Raw genomic sequence first — 12362 nt, forward strand, 5'->3', positions numbered from 1 at the left:
CTCATGGACTTTCCTGCCTTGGCTGGCTGGCTTTGAACCGTGATGCTAAGATCTCAGCCTCCTGAGTAGCTAGGATTACAGGCGTGAGCCACTGGCGCCCAACTTCCCTTAGCCTTTTTTGCTCAAGGCTAATGCTCTTACCACTTGAGCCACAGCTCCACTTCCGATTTTTTATTTTATTATTATTATTATTTTGTTGTTGTGAAGAGGTAAGAGGCTCATGGGCCTTCCTGCCTGGGCTGGCTTTTATCCTCAATCTCAGCCTCCTAAGTAGCAAGGATTACAGGGTGAGTCACCAAGGCCCGGACTGTTTATCTTTTTCTTTGCTTTTGTTGTTGTTTGTTGTGGGTACTGGGCTCTCTCGACCCTGAGCTTTGTTGCTCAAGGCTTGGGCACCCCTACGTGGAACCACGGCCCCACTTCCGGTTTTTGAGTGAGTAATTGGAAATAAGCGTCTCAGGGACTTTCCTGCCGCGGCTGGCTTCGAACCGCGATCCTCAGATCTCAGCCTCCTGAGTCGCCACGATGACCGGCGCGCGCCTGTTCATCCTTTTCTCAGTCTCTGTGGCCTCTTTCTCGTCTGTCTCTGCCCCTCGTCTTTGTCCCTGCCTCTCACCTCTGCTATCTCTCCCTCCGGTCTCCATCTCCCGCCCCCGCGGCCGCATCTGCACCCCGCAGCCGCCCGCTGGATGACGCGCACGTGCCGCCCTCCAGCCCCGAGAGACAAACAAGCCTACGGCCCCGCCCACAGCTGTCACCGCAGGCCCAGGTCGCCAACCACGCCCCCTAACGCCCATTGGCCCTCTCGCGCTAGGAAGCCCCGCCCCCGAACCCCCCATTGGCCCCTTTGCGGTGCTTTACGCCCCGCCCCCGGCCACACCGGGGCTGAATCGCGGACGCGGGAGGCTGGAGCGCGTAGTGGGCGCAGTGGGCGCGAGCCATGCGCCACCGCCTCTGGCTGGGCCTCGCCTGGCTGCTGCTGGCGCGGGCGCCCGGCGCCGCGGGGAACCCCAACACACCGCGGAGACCACGCAGCTACCCGCACCTGGAGGGCGACGTGCGCTGGCGGCGCCTCTTCTCCTCCACCCACTTCTTCCTGCGCGTGGACCCCAGCGGCCAGGTGCAGGGCACCCGCTGGCGCCACGGCCAGGACAGTGAGTGCCCAGGGATGGCGGGGCCGGGCGGCGGGGAGGAGGAGGCGGAGAACAACCCGGGCGGGGTGGGGGGGGTGGCAGGAACAGTAACATGGCAGTTCCAATTCCCCCCCCCCCCCAGTTAGAGCCAAATCTCCTGGCTGCGTGGCAATCTGGTGACAATTATTCTGGCGTGGGGGGGAAAGGAAACTGAGGCTGCACGTAGAGCTGTGGCCGCTCGTTCTGGGCCATGAAGTGGGAACAGAGAGCACGGAACTTCAGGGCTCTCAGTGCTCAGGTTAGGGCCTGCTTGGGTTGGGATCCCCTCTTTTTCTTCCCAGACACCCCATGTGGTGAATGAAGAAACCGAGGCACCAAGAATGTAAGTGACCTCCTCCCAGGGCTTGCCAAGAGGAGGCAGTGGAGCTGGAGCCCCGTAGTGCTGAGAACCTCAGCTGTTCTCATCCTGCCTTACCCAGTCTAGAGTGGGCTAGGCATTCAACAAGGCCTTGTGGAATGTATGTGGCAAGAAAACAGGTCAGGGCAAAGAAGGTGGGCTTCCCCCACGGCCCTACAGGCTGGCAGGGGAGCTGGGGAGGGGGCTGAATGCCTCTCTGGCTACCTGAATCACCACCATCAGAGCTGGTAATCACCCTCCCTGTCCCACTGGCTTTCATCTGGGTTCCAAGGCTCTTATTAGGCTGCACGCGACCAGGGCCATGACAGGGGACTGGCCAGGCAGGTCCATCCATGGTGGCAGGGCCAGGCGGGGTGGCCTCAGGCTGGGGGAGAGGCCTGGCTCCCCTGGAAGATCTGGGATGGTCACAACTTCTGAACTTCTGCTTCCCAGCTGGTCAAGGATGGAGGTGATGATGATGGATGATGGACAGGGCTTGGTACTTGCCTCCCCTCTTCCTAGAGCCAGTGATTATTAACTGAGCACTTCTTGGAGAGCATGCTGGGTATGGGAACATAGTGGTGACCAACATGAGCTTTCTGCCACGGCCATAGAAGGAGCCATGCATTCATCTCAGAGGAGCCATGTAGGCTCCAAGAAAATGATAGCTGGGCTATGGCCTGGAGGTGGCCAAAACCAATTCATCTGGATCCCAAGAGCCCCTCTGAGGTGGCTGAGCCTTGAATAATGGCAGGGAACTGGCTCTGCAGAGAAGAAATTGTGTACCTGGCAGAAGGAACAGCGGGTTCAAAGGCCCTGGGGTGAGGATGAGGAACAAGGACCAGGAATGAAGGCAGTATGGATACTGGGTGCCTTCAGAGGAGCCTCAGGCCTCTAGGTCCAAGCTGAGGATCAGGCAGCATGCAGAAGTTCCTCTAAGCCCTTTGGTAGAGGGAGAGCTGTAGCTCAGAGCAGGGCAGGGCTCTCCCAGAGTGACAGACAAGGCTCCAAGCTAACTGCTATTCCTTGGAGTCCCCTTGTGGTGAGTGGGTGAGGTCAGCACCTCCCATTTGAGGCTGTATGTAGGCTCAGAGGAGCACAGAGGGCAGAGGAAGTATACAGATTGCATTCAAACGTGTGAGCAGTTGCCAACGACCCTGCTGTCTGCTGCAGGCTGTTGCCTGGGCTCTGTCTCTTGCCATTAGCCAGGCAAGGCTATAATATCCCAGAAGGAGGTGGAGGCTGGCTGAGGATGATGACGGAGTCCTGAGGTCTGTTGGCTGCTGGGGGCCTTAGCTACTTCTCTGTGGCCAGCGGGCCACAGCAGCGGGCCCAGGGTTGCACTAAGCCATAGTGGAAGTCTGCCAGCTGGATCCTCCAAGCCCTGAGCTTGGCAGTGTCTGGTCTGCTCCCAGCTTGTATGCTGTGTAGTACACTGAACCTTGGCCTCTGCAAACCTGGCCTGCTGCCCTATGGCCCCTGGTCCTCCTATAGACCCCCTGCCTTTCCCCTGCAGCTGGCTGCCTCCACCTGGGGCTCCTCGCTTGAACTCAGGGCCTCATGTTCTTGCTTAGTATTTTTTCTCTTAAGGTTTGTTTTCTACCTCTTGAACCACAGATCTGCTTCTGGCTTTGTGCTGGTTAATTGGAGATAACAGTCTCACAGACTTTCCTGCCTGGGCTGGCCTTGAACTGCAAACCTCAGATCTCAGCGTCCTGAGTAGCTAGGATAACAGATGTGAGCCGCAGGTGCCTGGCTCCTGTTTCTTGTGTATTGGCATCTTAGGCAGCTCCAGGGTGTGCCATAGTTCCCAGGGTCCCAGGCCAGTGGGAGCGATTGCTCCTGAGCCTAACCCCTCCCCCGCTCCCCACAGGTGTCATCGAGATCCGATCTGTCCTGGTGGGCACTGTGGTTATCAAGGCAGTGTACTCTGGCTTCTATGTGGCCATGAACCGCTGGGGCCGCCTCTATGGGTCGGTGAGTACGGGCAGGTGTGGGCAGCGGGCGGCGGGCAGCAGGCTCCCCTGGCTCACGTGTCCGCCCTGCAGCGGGTCTACACTGTGGACTGCAGGTTCCAGGAACGCATCGAGGAGAACGGCTACAACACCTACGCCTCGCTCCGCTGGCGCCACCGCGGCCGGCCCATGTTCCTGGCGCTGGACGGCAGGGGGTCACCCAGGAGAGGCAGCCGCACACGGAGGCACCACCTGTCCACCCACTTCCTGTCTGTGCTGCTCTCCTGAGATCCCTTAAGCTCTGAGGGGGGCTGTAGACAGACCCAGGAGTGGGCAGGGCAGAGTGAGTCCAGAAGAACAGGAGTCAGGCAGAGGCTGAGGGTGGCAGGGACCCGCGCTCCCCCTCCCCCTTTATCTGTCTTTCAGTTGGTTCTGGTCATAAGCTTTAATTAGGTGCCTACTGTATGCCAGGCACTGGGGACCCAGAGTGGTCCTGCGCAGGTGAGGCTGGCCCCTATTCCGGAGGGAGAATGCAGCCAGTGAGCAGTTTCCCTGTGTCCAGTTTGGGGCTGAGACGAGGACCAGTGTGCACGGCCTGAGCTGAGGTCACAGGATGCAGCCTTGAGTGTGAGAGCACAGGCCCAGGTCCAGGCCCAGGGGTGGGGACACACTGGGTGGTGTGGGGCGGCAAGGATGGGGAGGGTTGAAGAGGATGGACAGCCAAGACAGAGCACCAAAGGCTCACGGTCAAGGATGGTGAACGTAAGCCCCACGTGGTCAGCAAAATGACAGCTCAGAGATGTCCCTGTCCCAGGCCCTACAGCCTGAGGACATGTCACCTCATGTCATTCTGGGCCCAGCATCACTAAGAAGAGGCAGAGACTAGGACTGTGTTGCTGTGCTGAGGAAGGGGCTGCAAGCCAAGGGATGTGAGGCTGAAACGGGGATCTGGAGCTTCCCAGGACCATTCCACTTGGACAAAGCCCAGGGAGCCTGCTTCAGGCTACTGACCCAAGCCAGCAGATAATAAATGTTTTTATCAAATGTATGGTCACCATGACAGTGACAAGAGTGCTTTACTGACAATCTCAGGCTGGCCCAGCTTTCACGGGGACACAGGCCAGACCAATGAGAGCTCAGTGCCAGCGTACCAGGGAGTCTGTCCCTCTGTGCTGGGGTTTTCTCTAACTGGCCTTTAGTCCCATTGTTGTCTCTGGCCCTTGCCTTGAGTCTTGTTCTGATGTGGCTGATGTGGCTGGCAGCTCTGGCTGCTTAAGCAGCAATGATGTGCCAAAGTCAGGCAGGAGTCAAGCTCCATTCCCACCCAGAATGCAGCCCTGTGGAGCGCCCGTGCCAACAGCCTGCCTGGCCGTGGATGCCCCAGAAGTCGTAAATGGAGGCTCACCAGCAGTCTCCCCACCTCTGTGTCGTCAATCCCTGGTCCCACAGAGCCGGTAGGCTCTGGTGTTAGGATGGAATGTGAGGCCACAGCCGTTGTCACCGAAGCTGAGTTTTGGCACTCTGTCATCCACTAGGGTGTCTGCAGGATGACGCTCCACAGGGTGTCCTCAGTAGTAGAAGCCTAGAAAGCACTGGGTGCTGCAGGCTGGCATGGCAGGGAGCACAGCCGCCCAGCTCTGCAGGCTAACACAGACCCACAAGGGGTGGGGCCCCGTGTCCTGAGGACAACACGGTGCAGGTGCCAAGCAGAAGAGCTGGATGAGGGGACTCCTCTTCACTTGATGTGACTGGCTCCCAGCCATGAGGCTGCATCACCCAGCTGCCCATGCCAAGGGCCGACACGTAGGTCCCCCCTGAGCAGCACAGAGGGTCTTGGGGCACCCACATGACTAGCCGTGCCAGTTCCCCGCGAGGGACGAGCTGATGCACTTCAGTGTCTGAATCCTGTCCCCTCACGAGTGTACCTGACACCTGCTTATAGGGTGGCCAGCTCTGGCTTCCCCTGCAGGAAGCACAGCTTCCCAAACGGGCAGACTGCCCAGGTCCCAGGAACTGGGCCCTGACCGGAAGGAAGACACCAAACTACCAGCTCCTCTTTTTCAAGTAGGTGTATTTTAAATAGCTTTCAAGATACACATCTCTCCCTTTACAAAAGGTCTGTCGGAGCAGCTCCTTCTTGGTTCTGCAGGTCGCCCTCATGGTCCGAGGCTGGCGCTGGCTGTGCGGCCGAGGCTCTGGCCTCGGAGGGGGGCCCTGGGGTGGACAGGGCCTTGTCTGTCGGGGTGGGCGCAGCTGGGGCGAAGCAGCTCTACCCAGGCTCCTCCACAGATCATGCGTGGCCACGCATGGGCTAAAACGTCCATTTATTTCAAAGCAGTAATAATTTAAAAACATAAAAACCTTTCTGCCATGGAATATGTGGAGGGTGAGGTTAGAGACGAAGGGAGGGGCCTACGGGGGCCGTGTGGCCTGCGCCCTCTGGCAGGGCAGCAGGTGAGCACAGAAGTCCCTCCAGGGGCTGCGCACATGGTCTGAGCCGAGTCCCCAGCTTGGCCGTAGCCTGCGCCGGCCCAGTGCTGCCAGGACGCTGGGGCGGCAGCACCTCCAGTCCATGGCCGCAGCGGTGCTGGAGCCGAGGCAGGTGTAAGGAGCCAAGCTCTCCGCAGCAGCCTCAGCCCGAGAACGTAGAAGGGGCTGAGTGCTCTCCAGAGGCTGGGTGCAGCCAGCTGGGACTCAGGAGTTGCTTGAGGCGTTCTCATTGCTGGGCGAGCTAGAGGAGGACGAGGACGACGAGGATGAGAAGCTCACCCCTGTCAGGCCTGGGGGGTTGGTGGCTGTGTTCTGGCCCGTGAGACTCTTCCGGCAGACAGGGCAGCTGTCATGCTTGAGGCACAGAGGCAAGAGAAGGCAGGGTTAGAGGGCAGGGGCAGGGGTGCGGAGCTGGGGCTGGTGGGCCGGCAGGGGTGCGGAGGTGGGGCTGGCGGGCCGGCAGGGGTGTGGAGGTGGGGCGGGCAGGAGCTGTCAGCGTACTCACCTGCTCCAGCCAGGGCACGATGCAGCCGTCGTGGAACAGGTGGTTGCAGGGCAGCTGCCTCACATTTTCGCCCAGTGCATAGTCATCCTTGCACACAGGACATTCAAGGCCAGAGCCTAGGGAAGGAGGGAGGAAAAGAGGGCTGGTGAGGGTCAGGGAAGATCACGAGGGGACAGAGATGACCCGCCTCTCTCCTGGGCTGGCCTCAGCAACAGGGAGCATACCTACGTGCTCCTCGGTGACGGGGACAGTGGGGAGGGCCTGGATCTTCTCCTTGTCTGCAGGCGGGGGACCGGTGTTCTCAAACTGATTGAGGAGCTGGAAGACAAGGGGGGTGGGGGTGGGGAGCTGCTTCTGGGGCAGGGCTCCCACACAGCTGGGACCAGCCAGTCCACAGCAATGCTCCTCTTGCTGCTAGCCTGGCCACCTGCCCTGGTCAACACCCCCCAGACAGGACACGACCGCATGTGTCCCATTCTGCCTACACAAGACCACGTCCAGCCTTAGCAGAGTAGGTGTCCTGGGAATGTCTAAGGGAAAGAGAGGGTGTGGCACCACAGCAATTTTACTGCCACTCCAGGGGACATTCAAAAGAACTGCCCCCAGGCCATGCAGACTTAAAAGGGCTCTGGGTGCAGATTCTGCCTGCCCTAGATTTCACTGGCCTCCTCCTAGTATGGGGTCATTAGGGCAGCCCAGCTCCCGCTCCCCTCACAGACAGCTACCCAGTACCTGGGTGATGATGGCGTCCAGGCCATTGGCCCCCCAGGCATAGTCCATCGGGTTTGAGTGCAGGACACCCCTGGAGGAAAAGGCCGGGTCAAGGGGATGCAGGGTGGTGGGGGTCCCGGTGCCCACCTGCTACTTACCAGGGGCCCAGGCCCAGGTTGGGGATGGTGGCCGGCGTGATGATGCCATTGACCAGCTGCTGGATGATTCTGGAAGAGAGTTAAGGGCCATTATGGAGGGCACAGGAGGGCAAGGCCTGCTCTCAGTGTGGAGGGCAGGGCCAGTCACCTCTCCAGTGCTTTTTGTTTTTGCTGGTGTGGGGATGGAGGTCAGGCCTGGGCCGTCTCTGAGCTCTTCTGCTCAGAGCTAGAGCTCTTCCACTTTGAACCACAGATCCACTTTTTTTATTTTTTGAGTGGGGAGATGGACCTTGAACTCTGGGCCTGGGCACTGTCCCTCGGCTCTTCAGCTCAAGGCCAGAACTCTACCACTTGAGCCACAGCCCACTTCCGTTTTCTGAAGGTTCACTGGAGATAAGAGTCCATGAGATTTATATACCCCCCACCCTTTTTTGTCTGTTGTGGGGTTTGAACTCAGGGCCTGGGCACTGTTCCTGAGTCTCTTTGTGTCACAGCACCACTTCTGTTTTTTGAGTGGATAAAGAGTCTCACAGGGACTTTTCTGCCTGGGTTGGCTTCAAACCATGATCCTCAGATCTTAGCCTCCTGAGTAGCTAGGATTACAGGTGTGAGCCACTGGAGCCTTGCTGTAAGACTCTTATTTCTAATAAACTACTAAGAAAAAAGGCTGGAAATGGATCAGTGTCAAGTGGTAGAGTACTAGCCTTGAGCAAAAAGCTCAGGAACAGTGATCAGGTCCAGAATTTAAGCCTCAAGACTGGCCAAAAATTAGTTTTCCTGAAGCTTAAAGATAAATCTGCTTTTTGGATCCTTAACTCATATATTCCCAATCAGTTCTTCTGACCTGTCTCTGGTTTCTGCACTGTTGTTCCTATATTTATAACGTATTTAGTAAGTAAAGTTTTTACAAAGTTCTGATTTAGTGTCATGGCTCAAACCTGTAATCCCTGCTACCTGAGAGGCAGAGAACAGAACTGCAGGTGGAGGCAAGCCCATGCAAAAAGCTAGTGAGACCCCCCATCTCAATAAACAAGCCAGGTGTGATGGTATGAACCTATTATCCCAACTACATGTGAGGTATAGGTAGGGCTGAGGTTGGAGGCTGGCCCCAGGCAAAACATGAGACCCTACCTAAAAATAATTCAAGCAGCTGGGTGCTAGTGACTTATGCCTGTAATCTTAGCTACTAAGGAGGCTGAGATCTGAGGATCTCGGTTCAAAGCCAGCCTAGGCAGGAAAGTCCATGAGCCTCTTATCTCCAATAAACCACTAGAAAACTGGAAGCAGTGCTGTGGCTCAAGCAGTAGAGTGCTCGCCTTGAGCTGAAGAAGCTGAGGGACAGCACCCAGGCCCAGAGTTCAAGCCCCAGGACTGACAAAAAAAAAAAAAATCAAGCAAAAAGGGCTAGGGGTGTGACTCAAGTGGCAGGTTGTCGACCTAGCAAGTACAAGGACCTGAGATCAAATCCCAGTACTGCTTTAAAAACATGCACATGCAGTGGCGCTGTAGCTCAAGTGGTAGAGCACTAGCTTTGAGCTGAAGAGCTGAGGGACAGCGCCCAAGCCCAGAGTTTAAGCCCCACAACTGACAAAAAAACAAAAAACAAAACCATGCACATGCACACACACACAGTGACAAAGAACCTGGCAGAACATTTCTGGACTCATTTGATAAAGCCAGAACCCATTCAGCAGTGCAAAAACATGTAAACATGCTCAAACCTGCTTTTTTCAGTCTGAACTCTGTCCCTCAGCTCTTCAGCTCAAGGCTAATGCTCTACCACTTGAGCCACAGCCTCACTTCCAGCTTTTTTGGTTTATGTGGTGCTAAGGAATCGAACCCAGGGCCTCATGCATGTGAGGCAAGCACTCTTATCACGGAGCCACCTTCCCAGCCCTCAAACCTCTTATTTTTTGGGTCTGGTCATTGGGCCTGAACTCTAGGCCTGGGCGCTGTCCCTCAGCTCTTCAGTTCAAGGCTAGCGATCTACCATTTGAGCCATAGCGCCACTTCCGGCTTTTTTTTTCCTTTTTGCGTATGTGGTGCTGAGGAATCGAACCCAGGGCCTCATGTATGCAAGGCAAGCGCTCTACCACTGAGCCACCTTCCCAGCCCCTCAAACCTTTTAAAGCCCAGTGGGAACCAATCACCCAGTCCAGGGTTTTGGCTAAATGTTGTGCTGCATTGATTCTTGCAGCACACTACTTCAAAAGGGTGTGTGTGCCAGGCAACCATGGCTCACATTTGTTATCCTAGCAACTCAGGAGGCTGAGATCTGGAAATCAAGGTTTGCAACCAGCCAGGGCAAGAAAGTCTGTGGGACTCATCTTCAATTAATCACCAAAAAAAGCAGAAGTGGAACTGTGGCCCAGGTGGTAGAGCACTAGCCTTGAGCAAAAAGTGTTCAGGGACAGCTCCCAGGCCCTGAATTCATATTCCAGGACTGACACCAAAGAACAAAATCAACAACAAAAAAAAGGGCATGTGTGGCTGCGGCTCTCTGTGGGACTGTGTGGCACAGATACCCAGGCTCGTTGGGGCTGCAGCTGAATGTAGGCCCCTTTCCCAGGGTCTGAACATCCCATCTTCTGAGTGGGGCCCTCTGCAGGCACACTGGGTCCCCTCACCCTTCCAGCGTGGGGACGCCTTCGTGCCGGCCGGTGGCCCGCCGGGCGGTGAGACGGGCGCGGGGCTGCCGGGCGCCATACCGATGCCGAGATTGGTGTTCTCTCTCCCGTCGGCTTTCGGGGTCCCTGCTATCACTGGCCTGTGCCCCAGGAGGAAACGTAGGGATCTCGAAGCTGTCGTCAAATATGCCGAAAGCAAATTGTCCATAGCCCTGGGGCAGTGTGAACAGGTGCTGGTCCACATTCTGAGGAGAGAGTGGGTGCCCTGAGCCTGCGTGGTCTTCTGGGTGCTGTGCATAGCCAGGTAGGGTGAGGGAACACTGGGGAATGGCACTGGGGGAGGGGGTTGTCAGGCGGTCCAGTAGAATTTCACTTTCCTTCAGAAAGTGACAGATCCAGTGGGTGGCCCATGGCCTCCACATGGTCACCTGGGGGGAGGGCAGAAAGACAGGTGCAAGCCCTGCATCTGCCCACCATCCAGCCCTGTTGGCCCCCCAGTCTCTTTGGCTGCATCTTTGCAGGCCGGTCTGTTGTGGGGACCAGGGGCACTGTGAGTCAGGGCAGAGGAACACGGCTAGTGTACTCGCTCCTGTAGGTGCAAGGCAGATCTTGGACAGCAATTTATGGACATGGACGTGCAGAGAAGGGGATACAAAAGATGGGTGGGTACTGGGGGACCCAAGGAAGGGGACAGCAGCCAGAGTGAGGGCAGTTCATGGCTGCCAAGCCTCAGCCCCTCCAAGGCAGACCACCACAGGTGGAACAAGGAAGCATGCATCATGGGGGACTAGAAGCTCCCACTTACCTCGAATGGCTGCCGGCTTTGGTCAGTGGGGGCCGTGGAGGGGGCAGAACTGCTTTCTGTATTCCTGGGGAAAGATGGCGCCTGTCAGCAGCGGTCAATATCCCTCCCTGTCCCCCAGGCATGGGGCCATCCTCTGCAGCCCATTCCTGGTCCTGCATGTCAGGAAGGTAGGATTCACCATGATGGAGATGCTGATCACCTTCCTGGCAGGAAGACTGACCCAGAAGGATCAATGCATGGCTGCACATGCAGCATAGTGGGTCTATGAACACAGGCTTGCTGGCTAAGCCCATCAGGCTCTGAGGGCTCATGCTGGGGGCATGCATCATTGGGCCAAGAACCCTAGCTGAGGCTGGGAAGTTGGCTCAGTGGTAGTGCTTGCTTTGCATGCATGAAGCCTGGGTTTGATTCCTCGGCCCCATATAAGCAGAAAAAAGCCACAAGTGGTGCTGTGGCTCAAGTGGTAGGGTGCTAGCCTTGAGTTGAAGAGCTGAGAGACAGCGCCCAGGCCCAGAGTTCAGCCCCCAAAACCAACCAAAAAAAAAAAAAAAAATTCAGCCCCCAAAACCAACCAAAAAAAAAACAACTCTAGCCCACGGTGGGATCAAGGCCAGAGCAGGCCTGCCCAGCCCCATCCAAGGTCCCTGCCTGCAATGCCAGCCTCCGTGACCAAGGGCTGCACTACCTGGTCTCTTCTGGAAGCTCTTCGATAAAACCAGACTCACATCTCGGGCAGATGTAATCCTGTAGGAGAGAGTAAAAGCCAGGTCACCGAGAGCCATCTACCTGTAAACCACTCTCTGCATTGGGGAGGAGGGGAGGGGGGAGGGGGAAGGAGTGTCTGTTGTCTGATAGGCACAGGCCTTGAGGTCTGCTGTGCATTAAGGTGGGGGTGAAAGGGCGAGGACAGCTCCCTCCCTCATCTCTGACCACTAAGTCTCCCTTTCCCCAACTCCTGTCTCCCTCCCAGGGAGACCCAGGCTTATTAGCACATGTTCCGCGGTGACAGAAGGCTCAGTGCCTTCTTGTGGGAGGCACAGACAGAGGAGCGGCCATGGCTGCCCCTCAGCGACACGTGCGGGACCCTGAGCCAGGGATCCACTTGAGAGAAATCAGGCGTGTCATCCCCAAACAAGCTTGATCACTCCATGAGGGCAGCCCCAGCCACAAACTCATGCTACAGGCAAGATGGGGCTCAGTGGCCTACAGTCACCTGCCCCAGGACATGGACACAAACAGGGAGGAGAGGAATGACTGTAAGGTGACATGCAGGTAACCCTTCACATGGCAGGGAGCCAAGGTACACCCCAGGGTTCTGGAACTACTCTGAGGGTAAACACAATGCTAGGGTGGCTGTGGGCCTCTCACACGACCCAAGGGGACTCTGAAATGTGAGGGTGGTGAGGCTTTACCTGCTGGCCTCTAGGGAGGGGCGGACAGAACCCTCCCCACCCCACTGCACCTGCTCTAGCAGCAAAAGCAAAGGCTGTCTGGAAGACAATGGGGCTCAAGCCAGGTAAGCAGAAGGGGAGGGCAGCTGTGCAGAGAGGCCTAAGAAGAAGCAGAGGAGGCTGGCTGGGG

The 12362-nt window shown here is 57.1% G+C and overlaps 2 protein-coding genes across 2 annotated transcripts in view; one reads left to right on the forward strand and one right to left on the reverse strand.

Annotated features, from left to right (window-relative positions):
- The first annotated feature begins 909 nt into the window (after positions 1–909).
- Positions 910–3774, forward strand: Fgf22 (fibroblast growth factor 22). The gene is made up of 3 exons (XM_013022778.1): positions 910–1154; positions 3404–3507; positions 3579–3774. Exons 1-3 carry the CDS (start codon positions 941–943, stop codon positions 3771–3773), a joined length of 513 nt encoding a protein of 170 aa, XP_012878232.1. The 5' UTR covers positions 910–940; the 3' UTR covers position 3774.
- A 1765-nt stretch (positions 3775–5539) lies between these two features.
- The window catches only part of Rnf126 (ring finger protein 126), a 14138-nt gene continuing 7315 nt past the window's right edge, over positions 5540–12362 (reverse strand). The window contains exons 4-11 of the mRNA XM_013022680.1: positions 11467–11542; positions 10782–10845; positions 9977–10221; positions 7350–7418; positions 7213–7282; positions 6705–6798; positions 6481–6596; positions 5540–6329 (exon numbers count right to left, since the gene is read on the reverse strand). Coding sequence (XP_012878134.1) covers positions 6180–6329; positions 6481–6596; positions 6705–6798; positions 7213–7282; positions 7350–7418; positions 9977–10221; positions 10782–10845; positions 11467–11542 — 884 coding nt within the window. The 3' untranslated portion in view covers positions 5540–6179. The remainder of the gene's footprint in view (positions 6330–6480; positions 6597–6704; positions 6799–7212; positions 7283–7349; positions 7419–9976; positions 10222–10781; positions 10846–11466; positions 11543–12362) is intronic.

The sequence above is a fragment of the Dipodomys ordii genome, unplaced genomic scaffold (genome assembly GCF_000151885.1).
Source record: "Dipodomys ordii isolate 6190 unplaced genomic scaffold, Dord_2.0 Scaffold64, whole genome shotgun sequence".
NCBI lineage: Eukaryota > Metazoa > Chordata > Mammalia > Rodentia > Heteromyidae > Dipodomys > Dipodomys ordii.

What these genes read in the sequence shown, in the direction of transcription:
- Fgf22 (XM_013022778.1), top strand. Translation starts at nt 941, where the DNA reads ATGCGCCACCGCCTCTGGCTGGGCCTCGCCTGGCTGCTGCTGGCGCGG. An exon ending in CTGGCGCCACGGCCAGGACA is followed by an intron (nt 1,155 to 3,403) that starts GTGAGTGCCCAG and finishes CGCTCCCCACAG; the next exon opens with GTGTCATCGAGATCCGATCT. An exon ending in GGGGCCGCCTCTATGGGTCG is followed by an intron (nt 3,508 to 3,578) that starts GTGAGTACGGGC and finishes TCCGCCCTGCAG; the next exon opens with CGGGTCTACACTGTGGACTG.